At 42.4% G+C, this 25,966-nt stretch overlaps 2 protein-coding genes across 2 annotated transcripts in view; one reads left to right on the top strand and one right to left on the bottom strand.

Moving 5' to 3' along the window:
• The window catches only part of LOC309506967 (uncharacterized protein), a 96,424-nt gene that overhangs the window by 46,720 nt on the left and 23,738 nt on the right, over window positions 1-25,966 (top strand). The window contains exons 9-14 of the mRNA XM_082181018.1: window positions 97-231; window positions 440-523; window positions 1,879-1,977; window positions 16,599-16,697; window positions 17,397-17,492; window positions 17,693-17,791. Coding sequence (XP_082037144.1) covers window positions 97-231; window positions 440-523; window positions 1,879-1,977; window positions 16,599-16,697; window positions 17,397-17,492; window positions 17,693-17,791 — 612 coding nt within the window. The remainder of the gene's footprint in view (window positions 1-96; window positions 232-439; window positions 524-1,878; window positions 1,978-16,598; window positions 16,698-17,396; window positions 17,493-17,692; window positions 17,792-25,966) is intronic.
• On the bottom strand, window positions 22,304-25,788 carry LOC309507454 (uncharacterized protein). Its single transcript, XM_082181640.1, has 2 exons — window positions 24,004-25,788; window positions 22,304-23,838 (listed from the first exon to the last, which is right to left on the bottom strand). Exons 1-2 carry the CDS (start codon window positions 25,324-25,326, stop codon window positions 23,797-23,799), a joined length of 1,365 nt encoding a protein of 454 aa, XP_082037766.1. The 5' UTR covers window positions 25,327-25,788; the 3' UTR covers window positions 22,304-23,796.

Genomic DNA, 25,966 nt, shown 5'->3' with positions numbered 1-25,966 from the left:
TGCAATTTTATTGATTGATGTTGTAAATTGTGTCATTATAATTATTCAAAACTGAATCAAATATGATCTTAAAAAGTGAAAATGTTTCTCCTGTAGTTTTAGTTTCAGAGATTGGAAAGAAAAGTGGACGGATAATAAAAATAATTGATCTTGTGGCTGAAATTATCTTTGAAATTCTGCCTACTTTACAATTCATGATCCTGTTCTACACGTTTGGATCTGGAGGAGCAGGTGATTCATATTCATATTCATATTCATAATGATTTGAGTTCATCTGGGTTCATATTATTGATAGTTCAACACATTTGAATATTAGTGTCACTTTAAAACACTCATTATTCACTGAAACTGATGTTCATTTTGATTTACTGTAATCTCACATGTGTTGATGTCTTTAAAACATTAATAAGCATTAATATAATTTCTCTCCTGTTTTTAGGATTCATCATTGTTGTCATTTTACCAGTGTTTATGATGATGACAAATGACAGATGGTTTTACAGATGCAGACGTGAGCTCGGCTGTGAGTACCTGATGAATCTGATCTCTGTTTAACTGTATTAATATCTCAGTTATATTTCTGATCATCAGTGATGAGAGAAACACGTTACAGTGGATCTGAACTAATTCACTAAAACAAACTGATGTAACGTGTTTTATCTTAGATTCCTGTAATCAGTGACACTTACTGAATCATCTTTACTTCATTACTTGTTTCACACATGTATATTTCTAAGACAATATTATTTATTTTTCATGGGATGCATCAGCATGAGTTATGAGTTATGTTCATACGTGAATCTGTTTATGATCTGCAGTCGGGTGGTTGATGATGTCAGAGCACATCCGGCTTCTTAGTTACTTACGCCCCGTCGCTCTAGTATAGTAGGTGGATGTTGCTATGCGGTTGCTAGGGTATTCTGGGTGGTTGTTATGCAGTTGCTATGGTACTCTGAGTGGTTGCTAGGGTGTTGCATTGTGGTTGCTAGAACATATTACTGCATTGCTAGCATGTTTCAGATAGATATGCTGATAGATAGATAGATGATTGATAGATAGATAGATATGACCGTAAGTATGATCAGATCACACACACACATATACACATACACACACTTGCACACGCATACTCAATCACACACACACATACACACACTGACACATACACATACACATACACACACACTTGCACACGCATACTCAATCACACACACACACACACACACTTTCTCTCTGTCTCTCACACACAGACACACACACACACGCACACACTCACACTCTCTCTCACTCACACACACACTCACTTATATACACACATACACACTCACTCACACACACCCGCATACACGCTCACACATACACACACTTGCAGACGCATACTCAATCACACACACACACACACACACAAACAAGCAAGGGAATGTAATGAACCATGAGAGCACACACACGCACAGCTGCGGTTTCAGAAGAGAGTTTGAGTTGTTGTTGTCGTTGTAATTTTGGCATGTGATCAATCAGTAGTATCATTATCAATCAGTATTAAAGAACTGAAAGATCTGTTGTGTTTTTAAGTATTCAGCTCGTAAATATTAATCTGTAGTGGATTTACTCACTTCACCATCACTGATGATCAATAATAACCAGGATTCATTCACCTGTCAATAACAGTCTTGATTTGTGACTCTCTGATGCTGTGAGTTTAATCTCCAGGAGAAATGATTCGTTTGATTCTTCAGAGATTTTTGAATCATGATGATCAGAGTTCAGATGTTTCTCTGTTTTCTGATCATCTTCACATTGAGTGTTTATTCAGTTTAACCTGATCAGCTTTATTTCTGTCTGTTCATGAAAACATTCTCACACTCTCGTCTTTTTCAGGTTCATATTCAGTCATAAGAACAGTGATGTTAATCCTCACATTAGTGATGAATGCAGTGATGATCGGTCTTTACATAATGACACTGGAGAAAACAACAGGTATGATCATATTTTAATAATTTTTGGAATTACAACGCATCATTGATCAAGCAAATATAAGTTTATTTTACAAAGTGTTTTCATGGTAAAGTTCATGAGCTTGTCATTAAATGTCCGAGTCGTGGCACAGAGGGTTGATCACATGATCAGGATATATTAAGCTGGAGCAGAGCCATAGAGAGAGAGAGTTGCGACACTCCCATAGACCTCCGTTGTAAATAATGGCGGCGCTTTTAACCGCCTACTTCCGGGATATGAAGATCGGAATAGTTCCAAACACTGTCATTTGGGCGTTGGACACCATTCACTTACATTGCTGCGCGTCGAGTTGTTCCAGAGTTAAGTTGCCGAAATATCGACCTCTTTTGAATTGTCAACTGTCTATATTGTATCAGAGGCCCTTTGCGATGCTTATACTGGTCTTCATTTGTACATGCACAGCGTAATTATTTATATTTTATGTTGGTTGTTTCAACCAATTTTCAAGCACTGCCTGCTAGCTAACATTAGTTAGCTAGCGCGACTTCGTCAGCTAAGAGTTCGGTAATGAATCGCTACCACCTTTATAGCAACTTTTATTTTATTTAATTTTTTGGGATATACTAACTTTTCATTATGTTATTATTGTCTTGAGTGAAGCGGCTTGTGAGAACAATGCTGGACCTTTAGGATTGTTATGGCCATCACCAGTCCTGTCTGTTTCATGGATCACCTGCCCCTGGTTTTTGTTTTTCTTGTTCACACACACAAGCACACATTTTTGTTGTCTGTCATTGTTTAATAAAAAATATTTTATTTGAAAACCTTCATTTGTATCAGCCATGCTTAAATTCGTTTTTAATCTGTTATAGTTTTGATAATGTGTATGGCCTTAATCTTAAAATAATATTCTTAGTCTTAACATGATCATGTTTCACGTTGTGGTCCTGGGGGTGGCCACTTTCATCAGAAGAAGTGAGCTAGCTTCTAAGCGAATTCTGAACGGACCGCCACGGCAGACCTCTTGCGTGATCACGAAGGTAGGCTAATGGCTGAATCAAAATTTATAAGCAAAATCACGGGAATCAATAGCCTAATACAGCCCAGTTGTGCTAAAATAAATATCATGAGACGTCCATCATCAGATGAATGATATGGAAAAGTTAAGTTAGAGCCGCTAAAGCCAGTGCTACTACCCATGCGAACATGAACACTAAGCTTTTCCCTCCAAAAATATAGCCTAAAACTTATCTCCAAATGCAAAACTGACATTAACAAAATGCAATAATGCAATAACAGCTGAAAAAGTACTTGGGTGTGTGTTTTATTTTATATTTACCGTTCAATAATGCAATCGCTGCTGTCTGTCCCATAGAAGAACATGACAGCCAGCGTACGTTTTGGAACTATTGGGGCTTACATGAACCACGTGACAGCCATAGCGGCGACATCAAAGAGTGTCGCAACTCTCTCTCTCTATGGCTCTGAGCTGGAGGTTTGAGTCTGATCTGTGTGTCGTGTATCTATGGAGCGAATTATGTGACATAATTAAACAAACAAATCCAGCATTTTGCAAACAAACTCGATCTACTTAGCAAAGGAAAACTCGACTTGCAAACAAACAGAAAGCAATGTGCAAGTACAAAGTCAGGTCAGTTTGAGTGAAAATGCAGTGGAGTAACAAATATGTATTGTGTTTTACAAATATAAATAAATGAGCCAAGATAATACTGGCTCATAATGCAATAAACATTTTGCAAAAGAAAACCTCAAAAAGGTTAATTATAGATTAAGACAGAAACACCCGTTCACCGGTCATTTTCCTCAGCTGTAGGCAAAAGGCAAGTTTCAAATCAGTGCTTCTCCCGGGAGACTAGCGCTAAATTAATCCCCTAGTTTAGCGCCATCTACTGTTTTAGAAGAGGAAGTTGCTCAACTGCATTTGTGAGAAAAATCAAGCCGAGAAATCTCAAAAAGCCAAGTGTCACACAATCATAACAGACAGATATGCATTTGTATGCACTAGATTTGGTACTTGTTCAAAGGTTACATGCAATTTGTAGGATGGTTTGTATTTGTGAAGTATTTATATTTGTAAAACACAATACATATGTGGCAGAAGGAATACACATAACAGGGCTTAGTCCCAGGCAGTAGCAGACTACGCCACAATGGGATTTACACCCAAAGAATTAACTATTTTGTTCTAACCAGGCACTCAAGTTCGATGATGAATCAGCCAGAGACAGTGGACCAGTACAAAAAAAAGAATTTTTATTTTTACTTTTAAACTCAACGGACACACACACACTCCAAAATTGATTGAGATTTCACAGCAAACATCCTGCACTCTACACCAAATCAAATAACAAAATACACACCCACTCACTATACTCTATTCGCAACGCACACACCCCCGAGAGAGGAGGGGAATAGGGCGGAATCTTACCAGTGGGAGGCTAGTGGCTCGAGCAATGAGCATCCATGAAAAACACCCCAATCACACGTGTCAAATTTCTCACACACACCGCAAGAGAAATGACCACACTTGGTGAACATTCAGCCACAGCAAACACCAAGGGACCCGCCACCGCAAGGGGCACTGCTCCCACTGGCAGTTCTCAGCACCTGGACAAAAGACAGACATGTGGAAGTTAAACAAAGTTACACACACAAAACTTACAATAAACATTTCTAATAAGCCACCCGTTCTAAAGCCCAAGGTGGTATTAGGGTTAGCAATAGAACAGAGACTAACAATCACACAATAAATCAAAATAAACAATTAAACATGGACAAAACATCATAACCCATCCACAACAATCAACAACGGGACAAAATTGCCCTATGGATCAACCACTTCAAGGTCTTCAGTCAGTGTGGACAAATCACAAAAAAAGGTCAAACAAAAGAAAATCAAAATTAGGCCAATCCTCTTGGATATCAGCAGCAGGAAAAGGCCTCCATACAAGAGTTCAAAGAAAGATAGAAAGAAACAAACAAAAAAAAACACGTAACCTATAAAAGAATATAAATAAAAACAAAACAATTAAAGTGGTGCCAGTCCATCAAACACACACACTACACTCAAACACTGATTCACAACAATGACAGGAAGAAGGATCAAACAGTGTTAAACCGGCAACGGTGTAACACGCCAGCCAGCCGCCTGTTAACTTCAGCTAACCAGAGGTCCAATAATCCTTGGTTCTGTGTGGAAAGGCAGCCGGGTACGACGAAAATACGTGAACAACACGTAACGTGAAAAGCATAAGCAAAGCAGCAGATGTTCAGCGCCGATGTAGCAACTGGCGGCCGCACCCCCGGTTAAATAGCACTCCCTAAAATGCACAGGATGTCCATTTACAAATATATCCCACATTAACCATTAAACTATTAACGTTACTCAGTATAGAGCTGGTAAGTCCCGCCCCTTCCGCTAACCCCTCTGGACCTCTAGGTTGAAAAATCGTCAATGCAAGTGAATGGGAGAATTTTTTATATAATTTTTCGTGTAAAGAATGCTACAATTTAGCGGGTAGAAGTTTGATACGGTTAGACTTTGTGTGAGAGCACTTTGTGGACTACAACTCTTCGCTGCTTTCGACGCGTTTGAAACGTCACCACCACTCGCACACGGACACTAGCTCACGGATCCCGCTAAACATGGCTGTGTCTTTGGTGCACTTCACCGCCTTCGTTCAGGGAGAGGACAAAATCGTTGAGGTTGGCGAAAACCACGGGTAAAGCCCAATTTATACTTCTGCGTCGAACTTACGCCGTAGCTACGTCGTAGGCTGTGTGTAGCGCGCGTACCCTTCGGCGTACCCTAAAGCCGCTTGTCCACCAGCGTCCGATCAATTTTTGTTCCGACGTGACGCCTGTGACGTTTTCGCTGCTTGGGGGCGGGGTTTGTGGGCTGGACATTGTACGGACATCATGTACTTTAAATATGAAACCATAGCAACGCCCATACACAAATTCTCGCCGCCGAGTTTCCATTGGCTGCTGCCCCGCGTTTTGACGCTCTCATTTGCATAAAGTATCCACCAAGATACTTTTTTGCAGCGCCGCTGTTGACCAAATCGACGCAACGCGACCCATCATGCTTTGCGGGGGCGTTTTTGCTGCCTGACGTAGTTCCATAGGAAATGAATGGGCTTTGGCGTCGCGTCAGAAATCGAGACGCTGGTGGACAAGCGGCTTAACGTGCACCTCTCCAAAAATGTAACAACGCGTCAACTCTACGCGGACGCAAGCGCTGTGATTGGTCTGCTAGGACCGCTCCCTCGGGTTTCACATGCTCCCTCTGCGCGCCTGAACGCGGACAACGACGCAGAAGTATAAATGAAAACCAACGCGTTGCCTACAGCGTAGAGGCTCCGGCGTAGGTCCGACGCAGAAGTATAAATTAGCCAATAATAAGTCAACTTTATGGGGTGACGTCACATAGGCGACATGTAGTCTTTCTCGTTATGTCTTTTCCACAACTGCTAGCCGAAGAATCATACCATATACTGTCAAACTCGTAACATGAAAAATTGTATAAAAAATTCACAGACAACATATGTTCACATTCATGGCACAATTCAAACGGGACCAGAAAATAATTATTTTCTCCCATTCACTTGCATTGACGATTTTTCAACCTAGAGGTCCACTTGGGGTTTTACGGATGGGCGGGACTTACCAGCTCTATAGCAACATACCTATGATTAACAGCGTTGCGTCACAGGCCCCGAGCTCTGATCGCTGATAGCAGGGCGCACACTCAGCTGGTGAAAGGGCTGCTGCCACACCGTGGATTCTATAGCGCGAAACATTCCCTATATGCCCAAGTTATGAAGTCAACGAGTGGAAAGAGAAACGAAGCTAACCATACCTGCGGCGCTACGGTAAAACAGATAACCAAGGTAGACGTCAGGTCGCTGGGCAGGTAAACAAGACAACAAGTCGCGTACCGGTGACATCACTTGTCTTCTTCTTCTTCTTTGTTTTTAACGGCGGTTGGCAACCAGCTTTTGGTGCATTACCGCCACCTTCTGCTCCGGAGTGTGAATCAGACAAAAGGCTTACAATCTAGTTTCCACATAAAAAGACACAAAAGAAATAAAAGAAAAATAATAATAATCTTATAACACACACACACATTCATTCATTACCCTACACACTTTCCCATATCCCTTTTTATCCTCATAACCTATTAAACAAACCAGTTTCCCTTAAGAAAGTTAACAATATTCTAACCTGTGCTCTGTCACCTATGCTCAACAATCCTTTTAATGTTAATTCCTGCACCCCTAATTCCCTCAAATTATTCCTCATGTTCACTCTCTGTACCTCATACCTCCTACATCTTATAATTATGTGCTCCACTGACTCCTCTTCTTGACACCACTCACACAAGCCTGTCTCGTGTTTTCCTATCATTTTCAGTGATTTGTTTAGAGCACCGTGCCCCAGCCTTAACCTTGTGTGTCCTCTCTCCTGTGCCCACCACCTAACCTAGTTATTTTTACACTCTTTTGCATTTGATATAAATGCCTTCCTTTCTCCTCTCTGTCCCACCTTTCTTGCCACATTTGGTTAGTTTTTTTTCCCCCAGATTATACTTTTGACCTCTGCTTTACTTATTTTAATTTGCATTTCTATATTTCCCTTCTTTAAAGCCCTCTTTGCCAATTCATCCACCTGCTCATTCCCTTTCACCCCTACATGTGCTGGAACCCACATAAATTGTACCTGTCCTCCTTGATTTGCTATCCTTGTAACTGACTGAAGGACTTCATATAATACATCCTGACGGCTTTTTGAGTGAAAAGACCTTAAACTCACAAGGACTGAGGATGAATCGGAGCATATCAGCACCTTTTCTTGTCTTGTTTTTTCCACCCACCTTAACGCAACTAACACTGCTACCATTTCCACAGTGTATACTCCTAAAAAATCTGACGTTCTTCTATTAATTCCTATTCCTTTAGCAGGTATTGCCACCCCATATCCTGTCACTCCTGTCTCAGGTTTCTTAGAACCATCTGTATATATATCTAAGAATTCTTTATAATCTTTATTTATGTGGTACTTGAATGCACTTACCAAATCTATTTGATCTTTACCTTTCCTTTTTAACTCTAACAAATACCAGTCAATATCAGGCCAAACAAGTACCCATGGAGCCACCATCGGATATACTACTACAGGGCTCATCTTCATATCAAATACTCCTAATTCTATTGCTACCTCATTGCCTACTCGACTAAAATTATCTCCGTTATATCTTGCGTTCTCCCATGTCTCCTGCAACACTACTTTTGTGGGGTGGAAATCATTTTGTCCCTGCAAATTAGCCCAATAGTTTGTCATCAACTGCCTGCTTCTTAATGCTAACGGCATTTCTCCCATTTCTACCTGTAGTGCAGGTACTGGTGAAGTTTTAAAAGCACCACTACACACTCTTAATGCCTGTGCCTGAATCATATCTAGTTTCTTTAATAGAGATTTGGCTGCTGACCCATAAGCTACACTGCCGTAATCCAACACAGATCTTATCAATGCCACATATATTGTTCTTAATGCAGAGTAACTAGCTCCCCATTCCCTACCTGTCAAACATCTCATCACATTAATTACTTTTTTGCATTTTCCTTCTATTTTCTTATGATCTGCCCATGTTAACCGTGAATCGAAAATAACTCCCAAAAATGTGAATGTTCCAACCCTTTCTAATTCTTTCCCATACATATTTAACTTCATCCCTTTTTTAATTTGTTTCCTGGTGAAAAAAGACTGTTTGTGTTTTTTCTATTGAGAACTTAAACCCCCAATCATATCCCCACTCCACCACCTCATCAATTGCTCCTTGTACTTTCCTGATTGCATGCTCCATATTCCTTCCCCTTTTCCACAAAGCTCCATCATCCGCAAACAGTGACCTCCCTATATCCATTGGCACCTTTGTGAAGACATCATCAATCATGATGATAAAAAGTAGCGGGCTTATGACATCACTTGTCAAAAGAAAAGTCCCAGTTTATAGAGAGCCTAAGTCCCGCCCCTTAGATAAAAAATATGTATGGTAGTCAATGGCGAGAGACAACTTATCTTTTTATTCCATCTGAACTGTGCCCTGAATTACACATATGATGTTTGTCAATTTAAAAGATAATTATGAAAGTCAAGAAAGTCGCAGTTTGTCATAAAACAGAAGAGTAACATTTAGTTTTATGTGAAAATCGCTCAATGAACTACATCTCTCGTCTCGCACTATTGTACGTATGTGTGCAGTCTGGTACAAAACACTCAGGCATGACGGCGTAACGTTACGATTATAACGTAAGACTATAGAAAAAATGACAGACGTTAGCTTCAGTAAAGTTAGCTTCATTCATTGAGAGAAAAGGCATGACGTCACATGTGCGCCTTTTGGGTTTGTAGTCTTTGTAATTACATATTTTCACAGTCTTATACCTCAACAGTTTTACATCAAACTGCGACTTTCTTGACTTTAAAATGTATCTTTTAAATTGACAAACATCATATGTGTAATTCAGGGCACAATTCAAACGAGATCAAAATATTTGTTGTCTCTCGCCATTGACTACCATACAATATTTTTCCGAAATAAGGTCCCATGGTGGTCAACCGGAAGGGGAGGGACTTAGGCTCTCTATAAAGGGGTTTAGCCCTCGCAATTGGCTCAGAGTTAACTGCCCAGAACCAATCACAGCACAGCAAATTAAGTGTCACTTAGGGAGGCATGAGCCAGACGGCTGCATCCTGCTACACATATTTGTTACTCCACTGCATTTTCACTCAAACTGACCTTTGTACTTGCACATTGCTTTCTGTTTTATCGCGAGTCGAGTTTTCCTTTGCAAAGCAGATCGAGTTTGTTTGCAAAATGTTGGATTTGTTTGTTTAATTATGGCACATAATTCGCTCCATACCTATCGTTCTCTCTCTCTCTCTCTCTCTCTCTCTCTCTCTCTCTCTCTCTCTCTCTCTCTCTCTCTCTCTCTCAATTCAATTTAGTTAAATTCAAATGAGCTTTATTGGCATGACTGTGTAAAATATCACAATATTGCCAAAACAATAGACATGTACAAACATATACGTAGATAATTCAAAGTAAAAAAAAAAAAAACATTTCCATATTATACATAAATATATCACAATAAAAAAATAAAATAAAAAAAGTTATTAAGTACAGAGAGCAGTTTAAGGGAAAAGAGGGTTCAGCCCTTGTCCCTCATATGATGGCAGGAGAATACACTCTTCTTTCTCTCCCAAAATATAACACAGTTTGTTAATGAGGCTCGCTTGTTGGAATTGAGGTCAAATCTGTGCTATTGGTGTGAAATAAGTGTCTCTGATGTGTTTATACTCGCTGCGCTCAGTGAGGAAGTGCAGCTCGTCCTCTACGACTCCATCAGAGCAGTGTGAACACAGTCTGAGCTCTCTGGCTCTCCAGCTCTGCTTGTGTCGGCCCGTCTCCACACACAGACTGTGATCACTAATGCGATACCTCGTCAGGAGCTTTCTCTGACCATAATTACTGATATCGGTCTATGGTGCCAGTTTATAATCAGACTTTATTTTGTGGAAGTATTTTAATTTATTTAATTGTGTGACCTGTATCTGCCAATTGTGTATGTAATCTTCTTTGGTTCAACAGGGGTTTTGTCCCAGGATTCGTAATTTAATTTAAATTTGGGGCCCCAGATTTCACAGGCGTATAGAAGGATAGGTTTGATGATGCTGTCAAAGATTTTCAGCCACAGTTTAATGGGCGGGTTAAATTTGAACAGGGTTTTCTTATACTATAATAAGCCCTACGTACTTTATCAGTCAGATCTTTTATTGCAGTGTCAAATTTTCCAGAAGCTGAGATTGTCAGACCCAAATAATTATAACAGGTGACATGATTAAGAATTGTTCCCCCAAGTGTAAAATTGTATTTCTTGTCAATAAGGCAAGGGTTTTTCTGAAAGATCATTATTTTGGACTTCTCCATGTTTATGGGTAAGGCCCAGTCGCTGCTGTCCTGTTCTAGAAGCGAGAGGCTTTGGTGCAGTCCCTCTTCATAAGGAGAGCGCAGCAGAAGATCGTCAGCGTACACGAGGCTTTTGATTTCTCTGTCCTCGAGGGTCAGACCAGGATAAGAGGACTTCTCAAGTGTTGATGCCAATTCATTAATATAGAGATTAAATAGAGTCGGGCTGAGGCTGCAGCCTTGACGGACTCCTTTAGTTTGACTGAAATAATCAGTACGTTTGTCATTAATCTTAACGCCGCATCTGTTCCCATTGTATATGTCCTTTATGATGTCATATGTCCTTCCTCCTATTCCACTTTGGATTAGTTTTAGGAAAAGTCCATTATGCCATACCGAATCAAAACCTTTTTTAAAATCAATGAAGCAACCAAATATTTTCCCTTGTTTTGTTTGCTGGATGTGTTTTTGTATGAGTGTGTGGAGTGTGTAAATGTGATGTGATGTTCTCTGTTTAGGCATAAATCCAATTTGACAACTGTTGAGGATCTTGTGTTCTTGAATGATCTGAACTAATCTGTCATTGATGATGGAACAGAATAGTTTGCCCAGGTCGCTGCTCACTGTGACGCCCCTATAATTATTTGGGTCGTACTTCTCACCTTGTTTAAAAATTGGTGTAATCAAATTTTCTTTCCAGATCTCAGGAAAGTGTCCTGATTTTAATAAAAGATTGAATAATTTCAGAATTGCATCTTCCAGTTTGGGGCTGCTGTGTTTCAGCACCTCATTAGGTATTAAATCCACGCCACAAGATTATTTTTATTTTTTAGGGATTTCATCTTGTCTGTCAGTTCATTTAATAAAATGGGCTGGTCTAAATGGTTTAGCTGGTCTTTTACAGTGCGTTCCAGGTCATATAGTTAAGAGGTCAGATGTTTTTGGGTGAGGGTTGGTTCCTTTTGTGAATAGAGTTTTCCAAAATGTTTGGTCCAGGGGCCAGTTGCATAAACATAGCCATTATGTTAAGACTGTGTCTTAAGAACTAGTATGATCAACTAGAAGTTAGTCAGGGGTAATCAGTCTTACTGTTCGGTGTCAAATTAGACCAATCTACGTTTTATGTTACTGACTTTAAAAAGTTATTAACAGTTTTAAAGAATAAAACTGGATGACTAACTTGTAAGACTAGTCTTAACAGTTTATGCAACTGGATGTTTGAGTCATAGATGGGAATGTGTTTGGGTTCTTTTGATTTATCTAAATTATTCCATAATTCTCAAAAATAATTTTGATCAACTGCCTCCTCAATCTTACCCTCCGGTGGTCTTCGTTTGGGAGTCACACGAGTTATCTTCCCGGTCAGAAGTGACCTGACACCTAAAAATGAAACTTCCTCCACCCCAGTAACACCAATGCAATTTATTTTTGTTCTATAATATTTTTTTTTCTTTTTAATTTTAATTTTGTATTTTGAGATAATTTGATGTAACTTATTAATATTTATGCAACATTTATGGTCCATTTTTTGCCATTGAAATTAATTAAAAATATCTCATTTTTAAAAATATCTCTTCAATTAGTGCAGTATTTCTGATTAATATAGAGACTAGGCCTTTTAAATCCATTTTTTAAAGTCAGATAAGCGCCATCTGTTGATAAAAAATAAAATATTACATGTTATTGCATGGGTTTACCACTAGATGCCTGTATAGCTCTCTATGGAGAGGCTTGTGAATTCTCTAGTTGTTTTTTGGACCAAATTACTTACTTTTAAGATGTGGATTTGAATGTATTTTTTTGAAATTCTCAAATAAAACTTTTTGCCAAGGTTTATAATTTTTAATAATAATTTTTTTTTTTATAAATTCGATGTGAAGTGTACACGTTTTTGTATTATTACTACAGTCAAACCTGAATACAGAGAAAGCATTTTGTTACAGGTAACATTAAAATTCAATAAAAAAATTACAAAAATAAACAGTAATGCTTTATCACAGCTTATTGTTATTTATATTATTATTATTATTTTTAAACATTATATTAATTATTATTTTAATAATTTTATATTAATAATTATATATATATTTATATATTTATTTATATATTAATTATTATTATTATTAATTATGTTATATTTTTCACTATTGATGTTTTAGAGTTTCACCCCTTCATTGCTGAGCACATTGAACAGCAAAAGTGTGACTAATGTTTTTACGACCACTTAGCTCGAATCATGCCTTACATTTTTTTGTGTGTTCACATCTAATGCCATGTGAGTCACAGAGTTTCGTAACCGTTGAAGCTGTGATTTTTAAAAATTCAGATTTTTTAAACAGATTTATTTTTAATCACAATTCATTGGTGTGTATGTGTATAAAAGTGTGTTTGTATGTGTGTGTATGTGTGTGTGGGTGGGTGTGTCTGTTTTGCACTTTTGATGTTTTAGAGTGTCACCCCTTCATTGTTGAGCACTTTTTGTCTGCATCGTGGCCGATTTGTAGATTGTACACACACAAATTCTCAGAATTGTTTTTGTCAATTTCCCATTCATTTCCTATGGTTTGTCATTTTTGACCGAAGAGCACAAGTGTGACTATTTTTTTTACGACCACTTAGCATGCTTGGATCATGACCTCAATTTTTGTGTGTGTTCACATACCTAATGGCATAAAAGTCACCAAGATTCGGAACATTCCGATGAAGCTGATTTTTAACAATTCAAATCAGAATTTTTTTCGGTCAGAAATGACCGAAGAGCACCTGAGGGTTTTAAGCTTTGCTTTCGTGTGATCAGCTTTTTTCTGTATTAGTGATGGCTTGTATGAGTTTGCTGATATGTGTCTCGTGTTTGTTGGTTTGCAGGGTCTTTGTGTTTTTTATTTGATAATGATCGTAATTATTTTCTTAATCTTTATCAAACCAACCAGCTTTAGCAATTCCTTTCTTACATCTGTATTTTTTTCTTTTTCTCAGGGCTTTTCTGACCACTGTAGAAAAGATTTCTTTAATTGATGAGTTGCTAAATTGATTGTTTTCTTCTCTTCGCTAAATGAAGTAAATAGAAATGAATCTATCATGTTCTGAACCCGAGTGCTGTGGAGCTGAGCTTCATATTGGACAGGACTGTCTTTACTCCCTCTAAATCTGGAGGGGAAGGGGTGCAGTTTAACCTTCTGGTCTGAAGGCAGGAGATTCCCGGATCTGTTCAGACTGAGGACTGTGTGACTGTGGTCTGATACCGGCAGCTGTGGCATCACTGTGAAATAGTTGATTTTACTGTGGTCTATATCTGTGATGACGAGATATGAGCAGTGAATCGACCCAGAGAATCTCCCTTTGTTCTGCCGTTAACTATATACAGACCCAGGCTTTTGCAGAGCTGCAGGACTTGTTTTCCGTGCCTGTTTATTGTGTTTTCATAATTCTGGCGTGCCTTAGTAAAGTGTTTCCGTTGATATATATGTGAATTGTTAATATATTTGTCTCCATCTGAGGTAATGTAATCCGCTTCCTTCCCCGTTCTAGCATTCAGATCCCCCATTAACCGATCCTAGAGATTGAAAGTAAACGATCTCTGACTGTAGGGTTGAGAAGATGTCTTCATTATAATAAGGAGAGTCATACGGGGGGATATATGTGTCCTCATCTAAACACAAAAGCTCTTTTTGAAGTTTTATCCAAATGTGTGTTTTTCCTTTTTTCCCAGGCTGAATAATATAGTGCCACAGATGATCTTTGAGCCAAACTATGATTCCTCCTGAATCTCTTCCGGTTTTAATGTTAGGCTGTTTGCTTGAAGGGATTCGTAGCTCTCTGTAGTTTGGAGGAGTGCAGATTTTGGAGTCTAAACCACTCCGTGTCTCAAGTAATATAATCATATCTGAACTATATAAAATATTAACAAAATCAGGATGAGTAATTTTCTCCCCAAAAGCAGAAGAGAACATCCCCTGAATATTATAACATGTTATTTTAAACGATGACTTGACAAATATTGGATTTACCAGAAAAATTTATGAAATTCATGACCCAATCATGTTTAAAAATGTAGATTAATAAATTAAAAAGGTAATATAGACGATATAATATAGAAATATAGTGAGTCGATCAATTTTACATTTTGTTCCGGTGTGAAGAATGATGTGTGACGGCGCACCGAACACACCCTCTCACAGCAGTCTCAAAGCAGAGTGTGAGGAGGGACACCAGAACTTCTTCACAAATCTGCCCGGAAACAGACGTCTGTGGTCAAGATGGTGCCGTTGGAATCACAGAGGATGACGATGTTGTCTTTACTCGTCTGTTCTCTGCCGGTGCTCGTGGATGGTGTTGTTGTAGTTGGTGGATGGTATTGTGTGATGCATCTGTTGTCTTTCCTCTTGAGGCTCTGAGGGGCTTGATGAGATTGTAGGTTTTCAGGAGTGGAGTCTCTGTGTGTTTGTGTGCTGACACACTGCTGATGTTGGGATGCGTTCAGGAGTGGAGGTGCTGTGTGTTCTCTCTCTCTCTCTCTCTCTCTCTCTCTCTCTCTCTCTCTCTCTCTCTCTCTCTCTCTCTCTCTCTCTCTCTCTCTCTCTCTCTCTCTCTCTCTCTCTCTCTCTCTCTCTCTCTCTCTCTCTCTCTCTCTCTCTTTTAAGACTCTTTCTTCTGCAAAGGTTAACTGGAAAAAAAGTGAAGCCATATTAGTTGGAAACTGGCCAAAAGGTGAACCAAGAGTTCCTGATGGTCTAAAATGGACAAGAGATGGTTTTAAATATCTAGGAGTCTTTTTTAGGAAATGAAAAACCAGAATTGCATTCGGTCCCAGAAAAAATCTATTAACATTGACTGGATTTTCATCAATACATCTACTGGGGGATCTATACAGGCCAGGCGGTGCAGAAGTGCAGAGGCAACCAGATTGTTGATGATCAAGATTCTTCCTTTATATGAAATTTTTGTGCATTTATGCATGTATTAGGTTAAAACCCTTATTTGATATCTTGAGAAAACTTTTTGCTTCTTTTGATGTGGTTTTCTCAATGAAAGTGTTTATTTGTGGGTTTAAATATGTGAAAAAAATTTGTCATCTGTGTCAATTGTTAAGTTTCTTGTTGGGTCAGGCAAAAATGGTGATTTATGCCACAAGAAAAGAAAAAATTTAGCAAAATGTTTGCAACAGTTTGGCAGCAGTTTTTGTAAAACTTGTCAAATCTAGGATTTTGATTGATTATCATTATTATAGATTAATGCATGATCTTTTATCTTTTGAGGTAATATGGTGTTTAAATAAGATCCTTTGTGAAATTGTTGACAGTTTGTAAATAGTGGTTTTTGTTATGTAAATTGTAATAAAAAGGGTTTTAAAAATCAAAAAATCTCTCTCTCTCTCTCTCTCTCTCTCTCTCTCTCTCTCTCTCTCTCTCTCTCTCTCCTCTCTCTCTCTCTCTCTCTCTCTCTCTCTCTCTCTCTCTCTCTCTCTCTCTCTCTCTCTCTCTCACACACAACACACACACACACACACACACACACACACACACACACACACACACACACACACACACTGTCCTGTAATGAAGACAAATCCCTTGTACCGGTAATATAATTAAGACACTTGTGTAATAAAGTTCTGGAGAAGTGATTCTTTATTTGATCTGATCATGAACAGATCCTATCGGATGGGCCTGTGTGCTGGTGTTTCTGCAGATACTCTGGACACTTATGAAGTTTACAGATGCTACTTTCACTTTCCTCAGTTTACCTCGAGGTACAGTATTGATCTTCTTTCATCATCTTCTCGGTTTGTTTCAGTTTTTGTTCATGTACAATTAAATATTTTAGTAGTTGATGATATTAAACGATACAGGGCCAGTAATATTAAGCAGTTTTGAGTGTTTAGAAGAAACACATTTTGAAGAAAAAAAAAACCCCTGTCCCTCTGTCTTAATTCAGTTTTAATTGTTATAAATCTGATTCCTGATGGAAACGGCTGACAGACGCTGTGGACTTGATGAGACGATCATCAGTTATAGTGATGATCTCATTAATTAACAGTAATTAATTAATTAAAAAGCAGTTGAACACATCATAATAAAATATGAATAATTGATCAACACAATAGTTTAAGATGATTTATCTCAGATGAGCTGTAGAAGAATGAAGGACTGAAATCAATCATATCATAAATCACACAGATTTAATACAGTTATGAGAAATTAAATAATATAATCAAGCAAACAAAGACTTATAAATTATTTAAATGTGTCTATTTATATTCAGTTTTTCTGTGTATCTATTTTAAATAATTTTCTCTAATAATATTTTTCTAATAATTAAATTGTAATTAATTAATCTAAAACATTGTTTCCTAGTGAGCATGTAAACATGTTTTATGTCCCTGAAGGTAAACTGATAATAATCTGCATTTGTTTGATCTTCATATTAAATCTTCAATCTTGCATTACAGGTTTTCACCGTTATGTCCTCATGTATGTGTTTGGATCAGTCGGTGTTGTTCTACTGACCTCCGTTACACTAATAACTGAACTGATCCTGAAAACAGGTGAGCGAACACGACACTCTCAGGAAAATAAAGATCATGGTGAATAGAGAAAGTTTAAACGTGTATTAATGAGAATCTTTAATCTTGAGTGACTGAAATACTTTACTCACACTGAGGCAGAAATCACCTGGAGCAATTATACAAATATAGATTGATTTCATTTCTCCAAACAGTGATGATAATATTCTGGTATTTTTCAGTGAATGGTGATCGTACGGTTGGAGATCTGAGGTTCATCGTCTTTCCGGTTGAATGTTTCTTTGCCGTGTCTGTGCTGATTTCAGGGTTATTTGCATCCAGTGAGTATAAACCAGAATTGTTTCTATTACAAGCCGTTTTTCTCACATCTCACAATCATTTGTCTTTCTTCAGAACAAACACAATTCATCAGAAATAAACGATCAATCCTTTAATTTCCTGAAGTCTGATTCATTCACAGATTTAACACACAGATTGTGGTGTGTGTCTTTGATTTGCTGTAAAGCTGCTGTTTGATTGACAGTGAGTGTTTAATAGCTGAGAGACTCAAACACACTCATCATAGGCGTATCCCCTTATGGAAAGAAAATATATTTCCCATATGATGAATGATCAATATATTAAATGGTTGAACAGTATATTTGAATTATATACAGAATAATACATTTTATTCATATATTACAATATATTGAATAATACATAGGGAATTGCCGCTTTTCATATATTGAAAAATATGTGACAATATACCCAGATAGCAACATTGTTTCGGCCCAGATCTGGCCCACATCTGGCACTTGTGGAATGCGGATCTGGCCCACATGCAGCGTGGAATGACGGCACTTGGGTGGCCCACTCCTGTTTGCCAGATCTGGGCCACAAGCAGGCCATAGCAATGCCACATGTCAGCCAAGAGCAAAGAAATAAACCAGAACTGGACCTTATCTGAGCCACAAAATCTGTGTATATTAAATATAGAGTCATATCAGCCTTAATAAGCCTGTTAACAACCAGAATCCCTGAAGGAAAGAAGAGAACAGAAAAAGAGACGAGCAGAAACACAAGAACTACAACTGACTTCAGACACAGTCTTAGATGAAATCAACTGAAGAGAAAAGAAGACATTAAATCTGTGAAGATCTCAGCAGAGGAGGATTAAACAACTCCACAAACAGCATTACCAGCTTCACTTATTACTAACCAGACTGACTTTATTCCTGTCAGACGTCTACAGAAGTTTTTATTGATAATTAACAGAGGTTTAACTCTAATATGTTTCATTTGTAGTCACCATAACAGTGGTTAGTGTTTCCATTAGTTGGGATCTTAACTCTTATTATATATTTTGTCTTATTTGGCTGTTGTGACAGTGTGTTTGTCAAACACATTTACAGCAGCAAAGAAAGCTAAAGTGAAATGAGATCAGGTGATGATGGTTTCCTGTTGATGGTTTTATAATCATCATGAAATAACCTCATTCACTGATGTCTTTGGAATCTATCAATTGTGTTGATCCATTAATATCTTCATAACACAACCCCTGTGTTACAATATTATAACAGTTTTAAAGCTTTTATCAAACATGAGATAAAAAAAAATAGCTTAAGCTGACACACACAGATATCAACAATCAGCGTATGAATCTCAACAATGGTGACAATCACAAATATTTTGATAAAAAGAATAATTCAGAACATCACTGAAAAGCTACTAATTCACAACAGAAACAACAGCAAAAAAGCAAATATTTAGAATCAAACAAAATTATAGGACAATTCAGCTGCATAATTTATTCATGTTGCAATGCATGCTGGGAGTTTTGTACTATGCTGGTACCCAGCATGCATTGCAGCAAAGTACTTTTGATTGTCACCATTGTTGAGATTCATACGCTGATTGTTGATGTCTGTGTGCGTCTTATTAAACTGACTTTTTTAAACTGACATGCTTGATAAAGTCTTCTAACTTGTTATAATATTTCTGGATCTCATGCTGCAGTAACACACAGAGTTTGTGATGTGAAGATATTAATGGATCAAACAATTGTTAGATTCCAAAAACATCAGTGAAAACGTACTCGGTTACTAACGTAACCTCGGTTCTCTCTAGAAGAGGGAACGAGTACTGCGTAAGATATCTTACGCTAGGGGAAAATCCTTTTCCGCGAGATATTGAAGCCAAAAATTATCCTTAATTTTGTAATAATGCAAAACGCGTTGCAGCAGCAATGCAGACATAGGCGAGACAGCTCGCGCGCCTATTGGCTGCTCTGCGGCAACTGCAGCAGCCTATCGAGCGAGGCCTGGCGTGACGTCAGACCCAATCAGGGCGCTTCGCGCCCGCTGCGTCACGTCCCGCCGAAATGGGCGTGGTCTAGGCCTATAAATATCGCTCGCAGGCAGCTATTATCTGGTTTTTCATCATCGAAGCAACCAGAGCGTGTGCATGCACGGCAAGATACGCAGTACTCGTTCCCTCTTCTAGAGAGAACCGAGGTTACGTTAGTAACCGAGTACGTTCTCTTACGAGAGGTCTCTCGTACTGCGTAAGATATCTTACGCTAGGGGACCCAATGTAAAACGCCGTGCATGCTGAGATCTGACACCAAAGACCCAAGGGCGAAAGCCCGGGGTACATATAGTGCACAATCACTCAGTGAACTCACAGGGAGTCCGGGAAGAGGGAGGGGTGCAGCCTCACTTTTCCACATAAAGTAGCGTCGATGGGACGCGAATTTCATCATACAGACAGGGCGGGGTACGGCCTGAACTGATGGGGAAAAATGTGGGTCTTACACAGTTTGCCCAGCTTTATACTGTCGAACATTGAGCTGTGCTCAGCAAACGCAGCATTCTGAGCTGAACGCATCAGGTCAGATAATACTGGTAGTTTAGACCGACAGCAGCCTGGCCTGCAGGGCGGGAACCTCTAGGTTATAAAACCTTATAAATGTAGACGGGGAGGCCCAGCCTGCCGCCATACAAATATCTTGCAAGGCAATCCCACTTGACCAGGCCCACGAAGAGGCCATGCCTCTCGTGGAGTGCGCTCTGACACCCAAAGGGCACTGCATGCCCTTGGAGGCGTATGCCAGCGCTATAGCATCAACTATCCATCTGGATAGGCTCTGTTTCGACGCGGCTAGTCCCTTAGAACGTCCGCTAAACGAAACAAAGAGCTGTTCCGTCTGTCTGAAAACAGACGAGCGAGACACATAAGCTCGTAATGCCCTGACTGGGCAGAGGAGGCTCGCGTCTCTTTCCTCATCAGGGACCGGTAGGGCTGATAGGGAGATAACCTGCGCCCTAAACGGTGTGTTGAGGGATTTTGGAACATAACCGTGCTTAGGTTTGAGTATAACTTTTGAGTCATTGGGCCCAAACTCCATGCACGCCGCGCTCACAGAGAGCGCGTGCAGATCCCCTATGCGCTTCACTGAAGCGAGAGCCAGCAAAAACACCGTTTTGAAAGACAGGTGTTTCAAATCGATTGACTGTAAAGGCTCAAATGGCGCACCTTTCATGGCTTCCAGAACCGTAGAAAGGTCCCATACGGGGACTGAGGGAGGTCTGGGAGGATTCAGTCTCTTAGCTCCTCTAAGGAAGCGGATGACTAAATCGTTCCTTCCTATTGACTGCCCAAGCGTTGTTTCTGAGAACGTTGCTATAGCCGCCACATAAACTTTGAGCGTGGAGGGGGCCCTGCCCCCATCCAACAGCTCTTGTAGGAAGGAAAGCACCTCCGTCACATCACAGTTTGTGGGTGACACACCACGGGCTGTGCACCAGCCCGAAAACACTGACCATTTCGAAGAATAGAGTCGTCTTGTAGACGGAGCTCTAGCCTGCGTGATCGTGTTTAATACTCCTTTAGGGAGTCCAACATGTACCCGTTGATGGCCCAGACATGAAGGGACCATAGTTCCGGGTGAGGATGCCAGATCGAGCCGCGGGCCTGTGAGAGGAGATCTCTCCTCACTGGTACTGGCCACGGGGCAGTACTTGCTAACTGCATCACGGCTGGGAACCAAGGTTGGTTTTTCCAGAACGGTGCTACCAGCAGTACTGAGCATCCTTCTTCCCTGATCCGTTCTATCACCTGAGGCAGGAGAGAGACGGGGGGAAAAGCATAGAGCGGGCGGCTGGGCCACACATGGGCCAGCGCGCTCCTGCTCTTGGAGAAAAATTCTTGACAGTGAGCGTTTTCTTGAGACGCAAACAGGTCCACTTCCGCTCTGCCGAATTTCTTCCACAGCAGTTGGACTGTCTGTGGGTGTAGAGACCACTCGCCTGCCGGAACATTGTTCCTGGACAGTCTGTCCGGTCCTATATTCAAGATCCCTGGCACGTGCGCTGCTCTGAGCGAGCGCAGGTTGCACTGAGCCCATACCAGGAGGCGTTCTGCCAGCCTGTACAGTTTCTCGGATCTGATGCCGCCCTGGCGATTTATGTAGGACACCACAGACATGTTGTCCGAACGGACCAAGACGTGGTGACCTTTTATTTGGGGACAAAAACGCGTCAGCGCGTTGTCTACTGCCAGCATTTCGAGGCAGTTTATGTGCAGGAGCTTCTCCCGTTCTGACCACTGGCCGAAGAACGGTCTGCCCTCGAGCAGCGCTCCCCATCCCGAGGTGGACGCGTCCGTGGACACCACTTTCACCCTCGAGGAAGTCCCATGGCTTACACCTGATTGGTACCAGTCGTTCGCTTTCCAGGGTTTCAGAGCTGTAACGCATTTCTGATTGACCCTGAGGCGAAGCAAACCGGGTGCCCACGTGGGACTCGCGCTTTCAGCCAAAACTGCAGCAGGCGCATGCGGAGCAGACCCAGCTGGAGCACTGACGATGCTGAGGCCATGAGACCTAGCATCTTCTGAAATCTCTTGAGCGGGACAGACGCGCCGCAGCGAAAAGAGTTCGCTGTGCGTCGAATGTCTACCACGCGCTGTTGTGATAGTCGCGCTATCATGGATAGTGAGTCCAGTTCTGTGCCCAGGAAAGATATTTTCTGACTGGGTGACAGGGAGCTCTTCGCCCAATTGACACTCAGACCCAAATCCTCGAGGTGATCGAGTAAAATGGTCGTGTGTTCTATGAGCACTGCGCGAGATTGCGCTAGAATCAGCCAATCGTCCAAATAGTTCAGCACTCGCATGCCTCTCATTCTGAGGGGTGCGAGCGCCGCATCCATGCACTTCGTAAATGTACGGGGTGCTAGGGACAAACCGAACGGCAGGACTGTGTACTGATATGCCTGGCCCTCGAAGGCGAATCTCAAATATCGCCTGTGACGTGACGCTATCTGTATTTGAAAATACGCGTCTTTCAGATCTATTGACACAAACCAATCTCCTTGGCGAATCTGCACAAGGATTTGCCTGGTCGTGAGCATCCTGAACTGTCGCTTCACAAGCACTTTGTTCAGTTGCCTTAGATCTAGTATGGGTCTGAGACCCCCGTCTTTTTTAGGTACCAGGAAGTATCTGCTGTATAGCCCTCCTTCGCTCTGATCTTGAGAGAGAGGCTCTATGGCCCCTTTGCTCAATAGTTTCGTCACTTCGGCTCGAAGTAGATGTGCTACTTCTGTCTTTACCGTGGTCTCGACGCGCGCCACATAGCGGCGAGGGCGTCGGCGAAACTGCAGCGAATAGCCTCTTTCTATAATGTTCAGCACCCACTTCGAAACCCCGGGTAGCTTTGCCCATGCGTCTGCATGGATAGCTAGGGGTCGAATACGAAGCGCGCTCCGCTCGCTCAGCGATGGAGAAGCTTCGGTGTGCTGTAACACAAGCGTGTTGCTCGTGACATTTGAGGCATGGGGCGCGCTGATGACAGCGGGCAGATTGCCCGCGCTCGACTCCTCTGCGGTGGTTAACCGCGAGGGGGAGGGCTGGGCGGTTCCCGTGGGAACTGTCATGTCTATGTGTGGATGTGGGCGCGGGACAGCGGGCACATTTATCACACCGAAAGCATCGTTCGCTTGCGTGAAGCGAGTGCACGTTGGTTTCGTTTTTACAGAAACCGTGAGACATGCATAACGTGGTGTTAGTGGGCACTGGGTAGTGGGCACGTTCACCATGTTTGAAGCGCAACCGATCTGAGTCGGTTTTATGTGCGCGAGCCCTGTGTGACAGGCTGTGCTTGTGTGTAGGGATGGGCACTGGGCAGTGGGCATTCTTACTACACATGAAACACCATCGGCCGTGGCCGGGACACCAGAAAATACACTCTTTTGGGGATTTATCTGGGTAGCCGTGAAAACGGCATTTGTGTGCAGGCAAGCGGGTGACAGAACCGACTTGTTGGCTGCAGAAAACACTGGAACAGTCACATTTTCTGGAACTGGACGAGCGAATAGCTTTGGTGTGAGTCCGGCCGCAGCGGGACTGGAACACCGTCGTTTTCCTAGCTGTGCTAGGACGACTTCGGGGCCTCGGGCTTCACCGTGATCCTAGGTCGCGAGCCGCGTCCTGCGGGGCGGCGACCGGATGAGCGGGAGCGCAGTCTCGCGCTTCTGGCCTGGCGGCGCTGTGAAGTGGAGGCAGTGGACGGTGGCTGTGGCTGTGAGCTCTGAGCAGACGGTTTCGCACGGCCTGCTGCAGAGCTGGAGCGCTTCGGGAGGAAGTGCTTCATAGCCTGAGACGCTTTCTGTACCTCTGCGAATCTCTCCGCGAAATCCTTGACGGAGGATCCAAAGAGGCCTGTGGCGGAAAGCGGGGCGTCGAGGAACGCGGTGCGTTCAGACTCGGCCATTTCCGAGAGCGTCAGCCAGAGATGTCTCTCAGACACGGTGAGAGAAGCCATAGTCCGTCCAATGGCTTGTGCTGCGGACTTGGTAGCACGAAGAGCGAGGTCCGTGGCACTCCTTAAGTCCGGCACGCAGATCGCGTCAGGTCCTTCCTCATCCAGCTTACGGAGGAGATCGGCCTGGAAGATCTGGAGCGTTGCCATGGTGTGCAACGCTGACGCAGCTTGCCCGGCGGCGGAGAAAGCGCGGTGGAGCAAGCTTGACGTCGTGCGGCAAGCTTTAGAGGGTAGGGCCGGCTTAGCGCGCCGTCCAGCGGAGGGCGGGCATAAGTGGGCCGCTATCGCCTCTTCAACCGGCGGCAGCGAGAGGTATCCTTTGTTCTTGGCATCGTCAACGGCGGAGAATGCCAAAGAAACAGCAGGACGCACTCTAGCAGAATAGGGGGCGCTCCAGGACTTGGCGACTTCTTCGTGTAACTCAGGAAGAAAAGGCGCCGGTCTGGACGCAGGCGAAGCGCGCTCCCCAGGCAGGAAAAATCCATCCAGCCGGTTGTGAGCGGGCTGCTCAGGCGAAGACCACTCGAGGCCGAGGCTCGCCGCGGCCTGTGCGAGTACTCGCATGAGTTCCGTCTCAATGGAAGCTCTCTTGCCTGACGATGTGCGGGCAGGGGGTGCGGGGTCCTCAGAGCCCGCCCAATCCTCACTGCCTGACGCCAGGATAGAGCAGGAATCATCCTCTCCCAGCAGGGCTTCCTCATCCGCGATATCAACGGAAGCGGCGGCAGACGGCGGCCGCTGTCCGTCAGGAAGCGAAACAGAAGAAGCCGGGGAAGCAAGCGGGCGAACCGGCGAGCTTTGGCGGCTGAGGGAGGGTTCCGGGGCCCGCTGGGCACGGCGCTTTTTACGGCGCGACGCCGCGGCGGGCGGGGGAGCAGTCTCGGTGAAGACGGCTAGGCGAGTCCTCAGAGTCGCCATTGCCATCAGCTCGCAGTGAGGGCATCCGCCGTCAGCGAGCGCGAGAGCTGCATGTTCCTCACCCAGGCAGGAAACGCAGATCACGTGGCGGTCCCCGTCGCTGAGTGTGGCTCTGCACGAGCCGCAGGAAGGCATCTTTAAAAAGACGCTAGCTCTTTTAGAAATGTGTGTCGCGGCGGCGACACACACACACAGAAATACAGTGTAATAAAAGAGAAGGATATAAGCGCCGGAAAGCGCAGCAGGAAGGCAGGAAGGCGGCGCGGCCAGCGACTTCAGTGACTCGTCCCGCTGAAGGTGCTCTCTCTCGACGGCGCGGCTTCTAATCCAGCTCCAGCGATGCGTGTGCTTCGCTTGAAGGATGAAAAATCAGATAATAGCTGCCTGCGAGCGTTATTTATAGGCCTAGACCACGCCCATTTCGGCGGGACGTGACGCAGCGGGCGCGAAGCGCCCTGATTGGGTCTGACGTCACGCCAGGCCTCGCTCGATAGGCTGCTGCAGTTGCCGCAGAGCAGCCAATAGGCGCGCGAGCTGTCTCGCCTATGTCTGCATTGCTGCTGCAACGCGTTTTGCATTATTACAAAATTAAGGATAATTTTTGGCTTCAATATCTCGCGGAAAAGGATTTTCCCCTAGCGTAAGATATCTTACGCAGTACGAGAGACCTCTCGTAAGAGAAAGGTTATTTCATGATGATTATAAAACCATCAACAGATAACCATCATCACTTGATCTTATTTCACTTTAGCTTTCTTTGCTGCTGTAAATGTGT

This window comes from Leuciscus leuciscus (assembly GCF_965113295.1).
Source record: "Leuciscus leuciscus genome assembly, chromosome: 1".
Classification (NCBI taxonomy): domain Eukaryota; kingdom Metazoa; phylum Chordata; class Actinopteri; order Cypriniformes; family Leuciscidae; genus Leuciscus; species Leuciscus leuciscus.
The sequence above is the reverse complement of the archived record's forward strand: the minus strand, read 5'-3'. Positions and strand labels throughout refer to the sequence as shown.

Excerpts from the sequence above, each read along its gene's own strand:
- LOC309507454 (XM_082181640.1), bottom strand. The coding sequence starts at position 25,326 with ATGCCTTCCTGCGGCTCGTGCAGAGCCACACTCAGCGACGGGGACCGC. Across the intron at positions 23,839-24,003 it reads CACCGTCCACTGCCTCCACT|TCACACCAAAGCTATTCGCT; the intron begins TCACAGCGCCGC and ends CTGCGGCCGGAC.